The 19,215-nt window shown below is 35.0% G+C and overlaps 1 protein-coding gene across 1 annotated transcript in view; it reads left to right on the top strand.

Annotated features, from left to right (window-relative positions):
* The window catches only part of LOC133756651 (triadin-like), a 284,878-nt gene that overhangs the window by 62,354 nt on the left and 203,309 nt on the right, over positions 1 to 19,215 (top strand). The window contains exons 5-8 of the mRNA XM_062187259.1: positions 12,120 to 12,149; positions 12,856 to 12,873; positions 16,210 to 16,236; positions 18,936 to 18,962. Coding sequence (XP_062043243.1) covers positions 12,120 to 12,149; positions 12,856 to 12,873; positions 16,210 to 16,236; positions 18,936 to 18,962 — 102 coding nt within the window. The remainder of the gene's footprint in view (positions 1 to 12,119; positions 12,150 to 12,855; positions 12,874 to 16,209; positions 16,237 to 18,935; positions 18,963 to 19,215) is intronic.

Raw genomic sequence — 19,215 nt, 5'->3', positions numbered from 1 at the left:
GAAGATTGTCAGCTGAGGGCTGTCTATGGGATTAGTCCATCTATGTTTCCTAATTGGCATTTATCAAAGCTCAGCTCCTACCTTCCCTCTGAGACTACGAGATAGGGGTGCTATATTCTTTGATGATGACATTTCAAAGGAGTAACTCCCAGGTCACTGTGAAAGACATTTCTTGGGTGTAGAAGTTTTATATCTCAAAAAGGCAGGAAACAAATTTTCAATTGCAATCATTCTAAAGTTAAGCACTCTAAAAAAGGAGACTAGAGACCTATTGTCAGGAAGAAACTTACCTAAAGTTCAGTCAAGCTAAGTGGAATGTTAAGGCTGTCTTGGCCACTGGGATTGTTTACACAGATATTTCCTTTAATACACACTTGGGCCATGCTTGCACAAGATCACCACCACTGTTTATTAATGGAGGCATATACTCTTAATAAAATGTAGAATATCATTGTAAGAAATAATTTCTAAGTTGGAAAAAGCCTTTATAATTAGTGTTTATATATATGCTCTGAAAATAAGATCAGAAAACACATGTGATTTTTACATTTTCTATCAATGAAATTTTACATAATTATAGTAGTTTGAGTCACGTTCTGCTTTTGTTAAATAGGATGTTAAGAATATAAATGAGGGGACTTCAAAAAGTTCATGGAAAGATGGATTGAACTTAACTTTACATTGTGAAATTCTTTGAAATCCATGCATAGTTTTTTCATAATATGATTTCCATGAATTTTTGGAACATTTCTTGTATGCATGTATTTAAAAATGTTTTTCACCTAAATAAATTATTCTTTTAATATCAATTTCAAGAACTTTTTGAAGTACCGTCATACAAGGAAGTAACTTCTTACAAGGAAGGGAGAAAATATGTGAGTTAGTTCTTATTTGCAAAGAGAGGTCAATATCATATATTGTAATGAGACAACTGGGACACACTAATGTATTTCTTATCAAGAAATTACAATCAATGTTCATTTCTCACATATACACAAGTTTTTACAGTATGCCTTAGAAATTACATCATTTATGTTATTAGTAATTTGGTGAGAAGAAAGAGACATTATAAGATTAAGAAGGTACTAAATACCTGATCCAGTTTTTTTTTGTCAGACACTATGCCCTTCAACATGCTCATTTTTTTCTACTATCACTTCTTATGAATAAAGAACTGTTTTACCAACTGATGTAGGTAAAGGAATAATATGAATAGTTATTAGCATTCAAACCAAAGTACTAAAATTTTCTAGGCTATATGAAAGAGCAGTCAAATAGCAATCTCGTAATCTTAAGCTGTCTATATATTTCTCCTCTCCATCACATCTCAATTAATTTTTGAGAAATTGTCCATTATCAACATGAAATGTGAGGAAGCGATTGGGTAGAGCTTTACCTATGAAGAGACAAGTGATCTCGTGTTCATGTCCATCTGTAAAACTTATAAAGCACTATGATTGTAGACACCAAGACTGAAACCCTGGCGTAAGCCTCATTTTACACCTTTTCTTTTGCCTCTGCTGTTTAGTCTCCTATAATTTTCAGTTTGAACTCTCTTTTGTTTAATTATTACCAAAATATCTAGACAAACTACTATTCATTCATGGCCTCCAGACCTCTGGTTAAGATATACCATTGCCATTTATGATCTCACATTATTCTTACTTCTTATGTAACCCATTGGCACTGAGAGCCAATGAACTCAAGCACTCCATTGGGTATCTGAGACCTTTTTAATGGCTAGGCAAAGTCAAATTGTAAAAATGACAAAGCTATTATTTGCCTTCTTCATTCTTACTCTTACATAAGTGTTCATTGGAGTTTTGCAGAGACTAAAGATGTTACAACTAAGTGATATTGCAACGAAGTGAATACCAAGGTAGAGCTGCAGATCCAACTGTCTTCTTAGTAAAGCAGACATTAATGAGATTTATAAAAGTGTACAAGAAAGGCACCAATCTCACCAATTTTTCCTTTTTTTAAAATAAGAGACAAAGTCTATTTAATAAAAAAGGGGGGAATTCATTGAGAAGGTGTAACCATTTTTCATTACATACACATCTCACATTGGAGCACTTAAATGTATAAACCAAATATCATTGGACATCAAGAAAGAAATACATAGTAATGCAATAATAGCAGGGAACTCCAGTATTTGTCATACATAAAATATGTATTTTAACATGTAACAAGTTTATTAGTCTAAACAACACATATTTTAAAGATTTCCTCAGCTTTAATTTTCAAATCATAAAGACATAGAAATAAAAGCTATTTGGTATCCTTAATTAGAGTTAAGAGTTTAAAGGAGTCCTGACATGAAAATTACTGAGAATCTTTGACAACAAAATTATAGTTCTGATTATATTATTTCTTGAGAATATTCAACTGCCTTCATTAAACTTTTCATGTCATTGACTACCTAAAATGTTAAGCAGCTGCACACTGACCACACTGTATACTCTGCAGGGATTGACCTTCAATTAAATTTCCCATATTTCTGTTTCTGACTTGCCTTTTCTGACCTCCTGTCAAACATACATGAAGGCAAGGTCAGGACCAAGGCCTAAAACATTCCATGAGTTTAGATTCAACAAGTCTTTTGGAGACTGAAGCAAATGTATTACCTTCATAGACAGCAAGAATAAGAGTAGCAAAGGTGCTGGTTTTCCATATTTCTTGTCCCATCTGTCCTAAAGGATGATATCAGAACTAAAGTGGCCAGATAACAACATGAGACAAGTTTGGGACATCTTGTTATTAAGTCAATTCTATATTATATTCAAATGATCTTGTGATCTGCAGCTTTATTCCAGAAAGCTCTAGCAAAGAGAATTTAGGATGTGATAAGAAATGGTCTCTCTCTCTCTTTCTCTCTTTAACATTTATTTATTATTTGAAAGACAGAGTTCCAGAGAGGCAGAGGCATAGGCAAAAGAGAGATAGAGAGAGAGACAGAGAGAGAGAGAAAAAAAGGGAGAGAGTGAAAGAGATCTTCCATCTGTTGGTTCATTCCCCAGATGGTCACAATGGCCAGAGCTGGGCTGATCTGGATCCAGGAGCCAGGAACTTATTCTAGGTCTCCTACATGGGTGCAGGGGCCCAAGCATTTGGGCCATCTCTACTGCTTTCCTAGGCCATCGCAGAAGTTGAATGGGAAAGGGAGCAGCTGGGACTTGAACCAGCATCCACATGGGATGCCGGGACTGCAGGCAGAGGCTTTATTTGCTATGCCACAGGGCCAACCCCAAGAAATTGTCTCCTGACAGGCTCCCAGGAGATACAGAAGCATGTGGGATCTGTCCTTGTAGCTACTGATGGACTCCCTAACCTCCCACATTCTTGGAGGACCACAAAGCATCCTTCCAAAATTCAAAGCTTTGTCTGTGTGTCCTGTATAGATTTTTTTGCGGTCACCAGGATATCATGGTGGAGCTGTTACCCTATTCTATATATGCTCTTCCTTCTTGTGTCATATACTTAATGTATTCAATTATGTCCTTTATTTCATGGATTGTGCCAATTTTCCTTTGTTCTTGTTCTACCTGAGTTTACTCTTTCCTCTACCTTCTAAAAGTGTTAGACTATTTCAGGGTTTATTATAAATTCTCCTTCCTCTAAGAATTCTGCGGGACCCTCCCAATTATAAATATTATATCTCATATATAATTTCCCATCAGAGTTTACCTGTATATCTTTACTCTCATTTATTACTTGCCACCTTGTACTTCATGTTATTCATTTTTTTTTCTTGGTTGACTTAAAATCTTTAACTAAAAGGATTGTGTCCAAATCATTTTATGCCCTATACACATATGATTATTTTGTGCATTACTGAATAAATATGTATTCTGTAATTGAATCAGAATATTTAGGACTCTAGACAAATCTAATAGTCACAATAAATATGAATAGGCACCCATTTTCTCATGTACTATGTAAGGCATTATTATATTGTCATTTTTATAATTGAAGTTATATTGCAGTGAGATTTTTAGATTTGAGAAGTCAGAAACCAACTGCTGACTGTTTCATGTTAAGTGTATATCATCCCTCACTGATACCTGGGTTGTGCTAACAGATCTAAGTAGATCTAATTCTTTCAAACTAGGAGCTAGAATTCTAGGAAATTCAGATTGTCTTTTGAAATATAGAACTCTACTAAGAATTAGCCAGATTAGATTTACTGTTTAGTAAAATTAGTGCAAGTAGAGGTGAATATATGTGAGCACTAGTATCAAGTTTTAGGATTTCAGAACTAGCACCTGAAGAGGGATAATTTGAAAAAATAAAGCAAAAATACCTGAGGCTGTAAATAATACTGTTAATCAGATCAATTCCACAATAGATATGGGGGTTATTTCATGGGTAGGACACTATGAAAGAGTTAACTTTCCCATTGGTATAAATTAGCATATCTTTTTCCTCTTATACCTCTTATGAAAATAATAGTTCGTAGCTGATACCCTTGTAAAGATGAGTGAGTGGTGTATTGAAAAAATTGTGAACACATCTCTTCTGCTAAATCACAAGTGATGACGAATTCAGTGTTCTAGTAAAAGACTGATGCTCAGATTATTGGGCAGTTGGTCAGCAAGGAAGTGTATTCACCAAGCAATCCCTTATAATATTTTTAAGCTGTTCCAGCAAAGAGCACCAAGAGGGCAAGAGTGATAGCATTGAGTACCAATAGCTTGTCACGGTTAGTACATGATCTTTCAATTGCAAATACTATATTTTTTCAGTTGCTCAGATGCTTTATTTATATTAATGTGGTGAGTTGTTGACTTCTAAACAAAAGATATAGCTTTACTGTGATATTTTAAGAAAATTAGCTCCAAGTTCAACAAATATATTGATTTTTTTATAAAAAGACATTTTATTTATTGGAAAAAACAGTTTCAGAGAGAGAGAGAAGAGATAGAAAGAGAAAGAGAGAGATATCTTCCATTCACTGGTTCACTCCCAAAATGACTACAATGGCCTAGGTTAGGCCAGTCTGAAGCCAGAAACCAGAGCTTCTTCAAGGTCTCCCATGTGGTTGAAGGAGCCCAAGGACTTGGACCATCTCCCGCTGCTCTTCCCAGACACAATAGCAGAGTACTGGATCAGAAGTGGAGCAACCAGGACTTGAACAGGTCCATATGGGATGCTGGTGTTGCAGGAGGCAGCTTAACCCATTACACCACAACGCTGGTCTTTGAAAATTTTTTTTTTAATTTACTTATTTATTTGAAAGGCAGGGTGCCAGAGAAGGGGAAAGACAGAGTAAGAGAGAGAGAGAGAGAGAGAAAGAGAGAGAGTTAGGCCTTTAATCCGCTCAGTCACCCTCCAAATGCCACAGCAGACAGGAACTCCATCCCGGTGAATGGCAGGGACTCAAATATTTGGGTCATCATCTACTGCCTCCCCGATACTTTAGTAGAAAATTGGATGTGAAGCAATGAAGGCATTCTAAGTGATGGCTTGACCTACAGCACCACCATTCCAGTCCCATTGAACTTTTTTAAAAACTTATTTGATTAGATGATGGCTTGTTATATTTTCAATTTCCACTTCATGAAATGTTTTATTTTATGTCAATAAGTAGCATTTTTTACCTTACCCTGGAGTTAGTATTAGCTTTTATTTTTTAATATCAGTACAGCTGATATCTAATATATTGTTGATCTTTTTATTAGGAAGAGGAAAGGGAAGTTAAAAATAATGGAGGTAACAAAGATATTCATAGTGTATTGAGCTTCTACTCAGAGAATACTGGGCAATGATCTTGTTGTAATGTGTCATGTTTTATCCTCTGTTCTGCAATCCCCACCCCAACACACACAAAAACTTATCTCCAAGTTTATTCCTGAATGACCATGGGCCCTCTATGATATTCTTGCGTTTCCTTTATTGATTGTGTTCTTGTTATCACAGGACTACTCAGTGAGGATAACACACCTACTAGGGCAGGAAGAAATCCTATTCCATGACCTGGAGTCAAACTAACTGAAATTTTCCATATGATGTCAGTAATCACCCGAGGCTCTTGTCGTGAGCTGCCAAGGCTATGGAAGTATTTTGAGTTCGCCAACTCCTATCTTATTTAGACAAACTCATAGTCAAAGTGGAAGTTCTCTCCTCCCTTCAGAGAAAAGTACCTCCTTCTTTGATGACCCATTCTTTCCACTGGGATCTCACTCGCAGAGATCTTTCATTTAGGTGTTTTTTGTTGTTGTTGTTGTTGTTTTTGTTTTTGTTGTTGTTTGTTTGTTTGTTTGTTTTGCCAGAGTGTCTTGGCTTTCCATGCCTGAAATACTCTCATGGGCTTTTTAGCTGGATCCGAATGCCTTAAGTGCTGATTCTGAGGCCAGAGTGCTGTTTAGGATATCTGCCATTCTATGAGTCTGCTGTGTATCCTGCTTCCCATGTTGGATCATTCTCTCCTTTTTAATTCTATCAGTTAGTATTAGCAGAGACTAGTCTTGTTTATGTGATCCCTTAAAGCACAGGAAACTATACAGTCAAACAAAAGAAGATGAAATAGAATTCAAAACATATTGTTTGGAATCTACAGGATACTATTAAAAAACCCAACATTCTGGTTCTAGGAGTTCCTGAAGTCATGGAGAGAGAGAAAGGATTAGAAGGTCTTTTTAGTGAGATACTGGAAGAAAACTTCCCGGGTTTGGAGAAGGTCAGAGACAACCAAGTACAGGAAGCTCATAGAACCCCTAATAAACATGACCAGAAGAGATCCTCACCACTACACCTTGTAATCAAACTCACCACAGTCAAACATAAAGAAAAGATTCTAAAATGTGCAAGAGAGAAACGTCAGATTACTCTCAGAGAATCTCCAATTAGACTCACAGCAGACTTCTCATCAGAAACCCTACAGGCTAGGAGGGGACCAGTTTAAAGACACTGACTTGCTGAATGGATTAAAAAACAAAACCAATCTAATTGCTGCTTCCAAGAAACACATCTTTCCAAAAAAGATGCAAGCAGACTAAAAGTGAAAGGTTGGAAAAATACATTCCATAGTGACAGAAACCAAAAAACAGCTGGCACAGCCATCTTAATATCAGACAAAATAAACTTTAACACAAAAACTGTTAAGAGAGACAAAGAGGGGCACTGTATAATGATTAAGGGATCAACTCAACAGGAAGATGTAACTATTATCAATGTACATGTACCTAATTACAGGGCACCGGTTTATTTAAAATATATGTTAAGGAACTTAAAGGGAGACTTAGACTACAATACAATAGTATTGGGGGACTTCAATACTCCACTCTCAGAAATAGACAGATCAACCAGACAGAAGATCAACAAGGAAACATCAGATTTAATCGACACTATTGCCCTAATGGATCTAACAGATATCTACAGAACTTTTAATCCTACACTTAAAGAATTTACATTCTTCTCAGCAGTACATGGAATCTACTCTAAGACTGACTGCATACTAGGCCATAAAGCAAGCCTCAGCAAATTCAAAAGAATTAGAATCATACCATGCAGCTTCTCAGACCACAGTGGAATGAAGCTGGTAATTAGCAACTCAAGAATCCCTAGAACATATGCAAACACATGGAGACTGAACAACAAGCTCCTGAATGAACACTGGGTCATAGAAGAAATCAAAAGAGAAATCAAAAATTTTCTGGAAGTAAATGAGGATAACAACAAAAGCAGTGTTGAGAGGAAAGTTTATATCAATAGGTGCCTACATCAAGAAATTGGAGAGGCACCAAATAGATGAGCTTTCAGTTCATCTCAAGGATCTAGAAAATCTGCAGCAAACCAAACCCAAATCTAGTAGGAGAAGAGAAATAATTAAAATAAGAAAAGAAATCAACAGGATTGAATCCAAAAAAGCATTACAAAAGATCAGCCAAACAAAGAGCTGGTTTTTTAAAAAATAAACAAAATTGACACACCATTGGCCCAACTAATTAAAAAAAGAAGAGAAAAGACCCAAATCAATAAAATCAAAGATGAAAAAAAGGAAATGTAACAACAGGCACCACGGAAATAAAAAGAATCAGAAATTACTACAAGGACTTGTATGCCAGCAAACAGGGAAATCTATTAGAAATTGATGGAATCCTGGACACATATAACCGACCTAAATTGAACCAGGAAGACATAGAAAACCTAAACAGACCTACAACTGAGGCAGAAATTGAATCAGTAGTAAAGGCCCTCCCAACAAAGAAAAACCCTGATCCGGATGGATTCACTGCTGAATTCTACCAGACATTTAAAGAAGAATTAACTCCATTTCTTCTCAAACTATTCAGAACAATTGAAAAAGATGGAATCCTCCCAAATTCTTTCTATGAAGCCAGCATCACCTTAATCCCTAAGCTGAGAAAAGATGCAGCATTGAAAGAAAATTACAGACCAATATCCCTGATGAACATAGATGCAAAAATCCTCAATAAAATTCTGGCCAACAGATTTCAATAACACATCAGAAAGATCATCCACCCAGACCAAGTGGGATTTATCCCTGGTATGTGGGGGTGGTTCAGTATTCACAAATCAATCAATGTGATACACCACATTAACAAACTGCAGAAGAAAAAACATATGATTCACTGAGTAGTTACGGAGAAAGCATTTGATAAAATACAACACCCTTTCATGATGAAAACTCTAGGCAAATTGGGTATGGAAGGAACATTCCTCAAGACAATCAAAGCAATTTATGAAAAACCCACGGCCAGCATCCTATTGAATGGGGAAAAGCTGGAAGCATTTCCACTGAGATCTGGTACCAGACAGGGATGCCCACTCTCACCACTGCTATTCAATCTAGTTCTGGATGTTTTAGCCAGAGCCATTAGGCAAGAAAAAGAAATTAGAGGGATACAAATTGGGAAAGAAGATGTCAAACTATCCCTCTTTGCAGACGATATGATTCTTTATTTAGGGGATCCAAAGAACTCTATTAAGAGACTGTTGGAACTCATAGAAGAGCCCGGAAATGTAGCAAGATATAAAATCAATGCACAAAAAAAACCAGCCTTTGTATACACAGGCAATGCCACAGCTGAGAAAGAAATTCTAAGATCAACCCCATTCACAATAGCCACAAAAACAATCAAATACCTTGGAATAAACTTAACCAAGGACATTAAAGATCTCTACGATGAGAATTACAAAACCTTAAAGAAAGAAATAGAAGAGGATTACCAAAAAATGGAAAAATCTTCCATGCTCATGGATTGGAAGAATCAATATTATCAAAATGTCATTTCTTCCAAAAACAATTGATACATTCAATGCAATATCAATCAAAATACCAAAGAAATTCTGCTCAGATCTGGAAAAAATTATGCTGAAATTCATATGGAGACACAGGAGACCTCGAATAGCTAAAGCAATCTTGTACAACAAAAGCAAAGCTGGAGGCATCACAATACCAGATTTCAGGACATACTGCAGGGATGTTGTAATCAAAACAGCATGGTACTGGTATAGAAACAGATGGATAGACCAATGTAACAGAACAGAAACACCAGAAATCAATCCAAACATCTACAGCCAACTTATATTTGATCAAGGATCTAAAACCAATTCCTGGAGCAAGGACAGTCTATTCAACAAATGGTGCTGGGAAAACTGGATTTCCATGTGCAGAAGCATGAAGCAAGACCCCTACCTTACACCTCACACAAAAATGGGAAAATATTTGCAAACTATGCAACCAATAAAGGATTAATAACCAGAATCAACAAAGAGATCAAGCAAGTCCACAACAACCAAACAACCCACTTAAGAGATGGGCTAAGGACCTCAATAGACATTTTTCAAAAGAAATCCAAATGGCCAACAGACACATGAAAAATATTCAGGATCACTAGCAATCAGGGAAATGCATATCAAACCACAATGAGGTTTTACCTCACCCTGGTTAGAATGGCTGACATACAGAAATCTACCAACAACAGATGCTGGAGAGGATGTGGGTGAAAAGGGACACTAACCCACTGTTGGTGGGAATGCAAACTGGCAAAACCACTATGGAAGACTGTTTGAAGATTCCTCAGAAACCTGAATATAACCCTACCATGCAACCCAGCCATCCCACTCCTTGGAATTTACCCAAAGGAAATTATATTGGCAAACAAAAAAGCTGTCTGCACCTTAATGCTTATTGCAGCTCAATTCACACTAGCTAAGACCTGGAATCAACATAAATGCCTATCAACAGTAGACTGGATAAATATATTATGGGACATGTACTCTATAGAATACTATACAGCAGTAAAAAAAAACAATGAAATCCGGTCATTTGCAACAAACAAAATGGAGGAATCTGGAAAACATCATGCTGAGTGAAATAAGCCAGTCCCAAAGGGACAAATGTCATATGTGCTTTTCTAAAATGTATTTCGAGTTTATACTTAAATAGAAGTGAATTGTTGCTGTTACCATTGTTACCATCATTTATTATCATTTTTTCATGAAGTGCCTTTTTTGATCCTCTAACAGGCTTTTCTGAATACACACTATGCCCTTCACCCATTTCAGATCTATTCATCCTAAAGTTTTGTTTGTTTGTTTGTTTGTTTGTTTGAGAGGCAGAGCTAGAAACAGAGAGAGACAGAGAGAAAGGTTTTCCATCTGCTTGTTCTCGCCTCAGATGGCTGTGCTTATATGAAGCCAGGATCCAAGAGCTTCTTCCGGGTCTCCCATGTGGGTGCAAGGGCACAATCACTTGGACCATACTCCACTGTCCCCCAACCCCCACCCCCAGGCCATAAGCAGAGAGCTGGATCAGAAGAGGAGCAGTGGAACATGAACCAACGCCTATATGGGATGCTGGCACCCCAGGCTGAGGCTTAGCCTACTACACCACAGTGCTAGCCCCTGTCATAAAGTTTTGATAGTATCATATTGCTATAAGTCACACAAATACTAACTTGCAAATTATTAGTGATTATCTATTATTCAAGGTTCTAAAGTAGATAATTATAGGTCAGAAAATTACTTTTTGCAAGTATCAATTCATAATTCATAATTATAGTTCTAAATTGAATAATAGAGAATTTTAAAATTAATTTATTGAAGAAGCAAAATATATGCTAAAGAAGATATGAAATAAAATATTGTAAGCAAAATTTTAATTGAAAGTGCTTCTTTCCTAAAACAAATGGTATCCAAAGCCCTTTGCTTTTTTTTTATAATAAGAACAGAAAGTTTCACAGCTGAATAATAATTGAAAATAGTAAACATTGCTCATATGCAGGCTGAAAATATTAAAAATAGATGTGTTTGCCACTGAATACACATTATTACATAGCAGTTATTAACATAATATTGTTTGTCAGTAACTCGTGAGCCAACACCAACCTATTTCTTCTTCATTATAATAGAAATGGTTATAATTATTCAAAAAGATCATAATGAAGTTCAGCTGGCATGACTTAGATTGAACAAACTCAGATACTGCAAGATAGCTTCATGGACTACAACCCATATTTATGAAAACAGATGATATATTTTCTAAGCTGACTTTCTATTAGTGATTATAGGTGCACTGAGGTTTATCTGCAGATTACATGTGATCTTTTTCATATTTTTCTGTGTTTTGTACATCAACAAAAAGTTCATCACCACCCGCCCCATTCTAATATTCGTCCTCTCAAAAACAGAACAGCTTCTCTTTAAGCCTTGTCTTTTAGAAAATAAAATGGAATCAATCCATCTTTTGAAGATCATTTCAATGTTCATGGAAATTCTGTTGTGAGAAAATAAGTTGCTTTTTTATCATATGTTTTTAAAATTGCACTTATATTTAATTTACATATAATGGACAAATTTTATTTTATTTCATATGTATAGAGAGTTTTAAGAGCACATTGATGCTTCCCTTCTACCTCCCTCCTTCACTCTCACTACTTCCTCCTTTCTTTGCTATTTTTCTTTCAATTTTTACAATGACATACTTTCAGTTTACTTTATAACCACAAGCTCAATCCTCTAGTAAATTAAGAAATCAAAAAGTAGTATGTAAACAAATGTTTCTCAGAAGGGCTGCAAACAATACTCAAATGTCAATTTCACTCACATACTTTTTATATCTTTTTAAACAATAATTTATCTTTGTATTGCAGATTCCAAGAAAACAAAAAAACCTGCAGAAGGTACTGAAAGTAATCTTTTATTCTGTATTAAATTTGATAAACAGTTAAATAGCATTTTAGGGCTAGAGAAAAAATGAGAAAGGCTGAGATTCAGAGAGAGAGAAAAACTTAAAGAGAAATTATTTTTTGACAAAATTGTTCTGAGAAATATTTGGTAGTAATAGAAAACAATTACTGCATCTATTTAACTTCCACAGTAATTGTTTTCAGAGAAATGTTTGCTTCACAAGAAATTGAACAATGTCCAGTAGGAAGCATTCAGTTTCCTAGAAAGCATACATTAAGTTAATTTTGGATACATCAGTGAGTTTCAGGAACTGAATTGGTTCTGTAAGTCTTTAATGGAAATAACAATTCATTTGGAAAGTACACTTCTGTATCTAGACTTGCTCACATGTATTTATGTGCATGATACATTTATCTGTTCTCACCTGTTTATTTAAGAAAACTACCAGTTGAGAATAGTTTAAATGGTTAACCAATGTAATCCTAAGTTTATTCATCATCAAATTGTGTTTTTTCAATCAAATTAAGGAAATACCCATGATAGTTAGCAATACCTCAGAACAACATTCCCTGTGAAATTTAAAGGGAGAAGTTGAGGAAGGGAGTTTGGAAAAAAAAAAAATACAGTCTAATCAATGATTTAGATAATTAATTTTATCTTTAAAGATTTTAAGAGTAATGTCTATATCTCTTTCAACAGAACAGCCCAAGGGAAAAAGTAAGAAAATGCATGTGAAATTAATTTGTGCACATTTTTTCATAGTACTATTATTGCCTGCTGGTGTGTTTAGTCTTGTACTTTTAAATTGCCCTGTTCTTTGTTTTATGCATGTATACTAATTTTTTTTCATCAGAATAAGAAATACCAACATGGAGAGTCAGAGTACAAATCATACCACAGATTCTTAGAAACATTTTTTTCAAACTCCTGTAACCACCTAATAATACTCTCCATAGTCTTGGAGGGAAAATACAACTCCACTGTATTAATGCAAACTGTCTAATGTTTGTGTGCATTTAATCCTTGTTAGTTTTCCGTTCACAAAGAAGACTGAATGGAAGTCCTTTTCCAGGCAATTTTTACCAACACTGTCTGATTATCTTTCTTCTTTTAATCCAGAAATATTTTGTCATGTTTACAAGATATATGACATTTGTCCACAACATGATTTTCCTCTTTGGTTACTTGGGGTCCATATATTAGGCAACATTTCACTTTAATATACTATAGAACCTGTTTTTTAACAATTCAATAAAGCTCAATGCCTTCAGGCTTTGTCTTCTGCAAACATAGACTATTCTTTGCAGAAAATAGGATACATTTAACAAATGAAAGCACAAAACAACTTGCCTATACTCAATCAGGAATTAAAATAAGCATATTTCAGGAATGTGGACCTTTGAAGATTTCAGTTATCGTAAAAAAATATTTTAAAATGCCCATCGTTTTGCAAAAATACTTATGTATGTTTTAGCATTGCAAAAAGTTAGGTTGTGGAGATATTTTATGTCATACAAATGCTCTAAAGTATCCTGTGGAGACGATCATGAAATTATGCTACAACTCAGCCAGGGGGAGCAATCCATCTATAGAGAAGTATCTGTTGGTTCAGTCAGAGTTATGTCTGTATATGGTTACTGATGAGTACTGGCACAAGGATACAGAAACCATTTCATAAACCATTTCACCAGCAGGAAAATGCTGGACCACTGTAGATTTGAAAAATATTACATTTATACCCTAAGGCCTTCACTTTATTGTAGACTATGTGGTTTAAAAGTTCCAGCAGGGACAGTGGACTTTCCTGACAATCTTCAGCACACTGATGCTTGTGATAAATAAACATGCCTTCTGAGACATTCATTTGCAACCCAGCTTCTCATTGAGATGTTCTGTGAATTGTGACTTGGACAGTAATAGAAAAATACTTTTCTGCAAAATAATGATTAATTATTTTAAATTAAGATGAGTTATCTGGGTTATCATCTAGAATTGTTTTTATTATTGTTATTTTTGTGTCTTTAAATTTGATTTAAAATTTTTTGTGTTCAAGATTGCTACATTCAATTATATATCACACCATGTATTTTAATTTGCTTATGCTTTTACAATTTTTACTACTCAAAGTTTTCCTTTTTCAATATAAAAGTAAACTATGACAAGGCAAACAGGTTGAAAAATACATGGAAACCTTCCTGCACATTTTGTAAATTTCTTAAATTTGTATTTTTTCAAAATAACAAGTAAAATGAATGCCTAAAAAGCTTAAAATCAATCATTGGCCATATATTGTCAGCCTTGAAGAAGGATAAATTCACTTATGTTTATAAGATCAGTGACTACATATTGAATTATCGAATTATCCAATTTTTAAAAATTTATTTGACAGATAGAGTTAGACAGTGAGAGAGAGAGACAGAGAAAAAGCTCTTCCTTCCACTGGTTCATCCCCCAAATGGCCACTACAGCTGGTGCTGCGCCTATCCGAAGCCAGGATCCAGGAGTCAGGTGGTTCTTCTTGGTCTCTTATGCGGGTACAGGGGCCCAAGCACTTTTGCCATCCTCCACTGCCTTCCCGGGTCACAGCAGAGAGCTGGACTGGAGGAGGTGCAACCAGGACTAGAACCCAGTGCCCATATGGTATGTCAGTGCAGCAGGCGGAGGATTAACCAAGTGAGTCACGGCGCTGGCCCCGAATTATCCCACTTTAGTGTTCTCCTTTTCCAAATTAGCACAGATATCTACTCATCTGATGGCTTTCTGATAACATTGGAAGGCTTTTATTTTAATGCTGAATTTCACATATTACTAGTGTTCAGAGTTAAAGCATACCTAAATTTGCTTCCAGTATTTTCTGTCATTACAAAGTTCTTAGAAATATTTTGTAACTGGAATTTCAATTCAATGGTGAAATAAATACATTCACCTCAATCCTTGCTTGCAAGACAATGTTTGGTGATGTTCTTACTATGTTGAATTTAAGCTAAGTTACATAAAACATTTTCCTGTTGAACTGTACCACTTGGTCAAATCATCTGTTTCATTACCTGCTTGCTATCTTAGAAGTGGCTAACTTCCTCATTATTCCTACATAATTAACCTGATGAATGAAATCGTGTACTTGAGAAATTGATGTGATGATACAGAAGATTATTTGGCATTCAATATTCCTAAAATTAGCGACTGAAATTCATGTAAAATGAGTTCTTATTGTAATGTAAAAGCAAGCTTAATCTTAAAACCAGAACCATACTTTGTCTCATAGATTTTTGATAAAAACGTATTCCTTAAAAGAAACACTATTTAAAGAGGATGCCACAAAGAGCATTTGTCTTGAAAACAAGCCAAGTGTGTTATGCTTCCCTCTTTGCCTTACTCTTTTTTAGTGTCCTGAAACTATCTCAGCTATGCCTTTGCCTTAGCTTGGTAAAAGCATTTTCAAGATGAGAAGAGATCTTTGGAAGAGAAGTCCATGTGGAATTTTCCATGTTCGTCATCCTGAGAATTATTTTGTTAACAGCTGCAATAATTATGCTTATGCCTATTAATCCCATATTTACTTCCTGTTGATTTAATACAATAGAAAATTTATATTTTCCCATAGTTTATGGAAAATATCCATCCACTGTTTGTTTTTCTAGTTTAATATCCATGAAAGTTTTGAATTTCTCTAATATTCAGAGTACTTTGATGTTTCTCAAGGAGGGAACTCCTAAGGGAAATGGATGGGAAGAATTATGCTAAGTCTACATCTTAGTCTTTTCATGACACCTATGAATTCCTGCAATCCAGCATCAGCATGTGCAGGGTTTTCAATTTTAAACCAATTGTGGTGTGACATGTGAAATTGGAATAACAGTAATAACAATAATAGTAAGAAAACAATAATATGTTTCAGAACAGGAAAAAAAGGAAAAACATGAAGAACCAGGTAATTTTTAAAATTTCTCTATCCATTTAATTTCATTGTATTGTTTAATTTGCAATTGAATTCTGGATTACAATCTAGGTGGCATGTAATACTAATATTGTTTCTTTTGTTGACTGTCACAGCAAAATCAACAAAGAAGGAGCATGCGGGTAAGTAGGATTGACGCTATTGGACTCTTTCCACCTGCTGTCCAGTGTTTATTAGTGAAACAGTCTCAGACAAGTGGCAAGATCAATGACAGTACAGGGCAGGAAATACTTGCATCTGTCATTTTTCCCCCAAGTTATTGACAGAGATTTAACAAAATGCAATTTTAGAGAGTGAAATCCAAATAATATTCTATACACTAGTTACTTAATGTGTACTCTGTGAATAGCAGCTGCAGGGTCAGAGAGAGGTTATTAGAAGAGCAGAACCTCCGTGTCTATCCAGAACTACTGAATCTGATTTGCAGCTTCATAAGATGCTCCCAGTGGATTCATCTGTGAGGTGTTTGAGAAACATTGTTTCAGTTTAATACAAAAAAAACAAACAGAAAGAAAACAAATCTAGAACAAAACACCTTCTGCAAGTGCATCTTATGTATCTTGGCTTTTGAAAAGTTAAATATTCAAATAGCAACAAAATATTCTCTTACTATTCATAATGTTCTTAATAATTTTTTGATTACTCCAGAGAGTTGCTATGAAAGTAGGCATAGATTTTTCCTCTGAATATATTTACATTCTAAAGGAGAAAATTGAATTGGATCAACCAAATAAGTCAATCAGCAAAAATGATAAGTGATACAATTGGTTTGGGTATGAAGTGGCTTTCTTAAAACTTCTAGTATTTAGTCTGCCTTATTTGTCATTTCAAATGACAATTTTTGAGACTTTTTTCTGCTGATTCATTTTAAGGCACCACCTGTTGATTTTTTTCTGGTTTATGCTGCTAAAGGAATTTCATTTATATTTTTGGTTGTGTTCTAGGTATGTATATAAGCAGTCATAGCCTCCTATGTTATTCATTAATTATTCCTCCTGTTTCATTGTAGTTAAATAGAAACAGCATTAATTTAATATTATGTAAATGACATTGAAAATATAGTTTTAGTCTCAATTCTTCCACAAACCATACCAAATCCAAGTTCAATGCCATATTTTTATTCTTCTTCCACACTTGTGAAACATTCTGAGGCAATCCAAACCTTTTCAGGTGTTTCTCCAATTAGTTCCCACAGCATCATTTCCTTACCTTTATAACAACTTTAATGTACCATTACAAGCATTGTCAATCATCAGAAATTAGAGGATTGAGACTCTTCTATGTGTTTACCCTGTAACTGCCTATTATTCTGCCAAACAGAAAATGGTTTATCAGGTCAAAGGAGAAACATTGAATGAAGTAATCATATTTTTAGAAATTTGAAATCTGAATGAGTTTCTATTAGTAATTTACAGAAAAGAATCAACACACTTCACATTAACAGTCCTGCCAGTTCACCTTTGGGAAGGCGTGTTTCACCTACTTTGCAAAGAACAGCCTCTTTGCTCAGGAGCACATTCCCACAAGGAGTCATACCTTATTCTCACACACATATGAAAAAGCTAAAATAGAGCATATATGACAGAAATATGGAGAGGCATGCAGGATGATTATTAGTATAGCCCATTTTTATAGGTAAAATGACTTTCTAATATAGAACATGACAAAATAGGATAAATTGCTACTTAGTTTTCTGTTCACTTAAGGTGAACAGAAGGTGAAAGGATGTGGTTTCAGTGTAGAAATTTAGCAATAATTAGCTGTATTTTTTCTTTTTAATTTATTTACTCTAAAGGCAGAGTGATGGAAAGAGATCCTTCATCTGCTGGTTTATCTTTGAAATGTCCGTAACAGCTAGGACTGGGTCAGGCTGAAGCCAGGAGCTTGGAATTTTGTCTGGGTCTTCCACGTGTTGATTGGGGCACAAATGCTTTAGCTATCACCTGCTGTCTTCCAAGGTGTGCAATAACAGGAAATGCAAATTGGAAATAGAGCTGAAAATGGAAACCAGGCACTTCAATATGGGATGCAGACATTTTAACCACTGAGCAAATGCCTGTCCCAGTATTTTATTTTATTATTTTAGAGACTTATTTTATTTATTTGAGAGGTGGGTCGAGAGAGTGAGCAAATGAGAAGGAGCGGGGAGAGAGATACAGGTAGAGCTCAAACTTCTATCAGCTGGTTCACTCCTCAAAATGGCTGCAATGGCCAGTACTGGGTAAGGCCAATCCCAGGAACTAGAAATTGCATCCACATCTCCCACATGGGTGTCAGGGACCCAAGTATTTGGGCCATTTTCCACAGCTTTTATAGACTTATTAGCACGCAGCTGGATTGGTAGCTGAGCATCTGGGGTATAAACCGGAGCCCTGATATGGGACTGTAGGCAGGCATCGCAAATTACAACCTAATCCACTATGTCACAACTCTGTCCCTCATCTCTGTGTTTTTAAAATTGAAACCATTGGGTGACCAATGACATTAACTATGTTTTTTTTAATATTTTATACACTTTGAGAAAATATATTGCCTTGTATATAACATGTAGGATCTATAATTAATTAAATGGAAAAATAATGGTGGAAGAAGATGCATGGATATCAAGCGAAAGAACAACAAAATGTGGAGTTCTTGGAATATATTTAGATTACTCCAGATGAAATGGCAGAATATTGTACCAATTTTTATCAGACCAAGTTTTTATTTAGTTTATAAAATTATACATTCTTTTAAGCAACTAAAATAACCTTTAAATTATTTAGAAAGAGATAAGTAGACTTATAATTAATGTAGACTTATTCTTTCTTGTCATTAACAGCTCCAAGTGAAAAACAAGCAAAAGCAAGTATGTGAACGAGGTTTTTAAAAAGAGCATATTTTAGCAGTATATTCATTTGAGCTTTCTGCTATAGACAATATTGATGACAGTTTTGGAGGCAAGGCTACCAACTGTTTCTCCAGATGATTATTTCTGAAATAATATTGGTGAAATAATATTGAAAATTATTCATCCTATCTTTTTTGTTAATTCATTTGAAAAATGTAGCTGTAGAGTTCTAATTTTTCAATATTAATTTGTTCAACCTTTTTGAATTATC

Source organism: Lepus europaeus, chromosome 3, assembly GCF_033115175.1.
Source record: "Lepus europaeus isolate LE1 chromosome 3, mLepTim1.pri, whole genome shotgun sequence".
NCBI classification, from domain to species: domain Eukaryota; kingdom Metazoa; phylum Chordata; class Mammalia; order Lagomorpha; family Leporidae; genus Lepus; species Lepus europaeus.
This window is presented reverse-complemented; position numbering and strand designations above follow the sequence as displayed.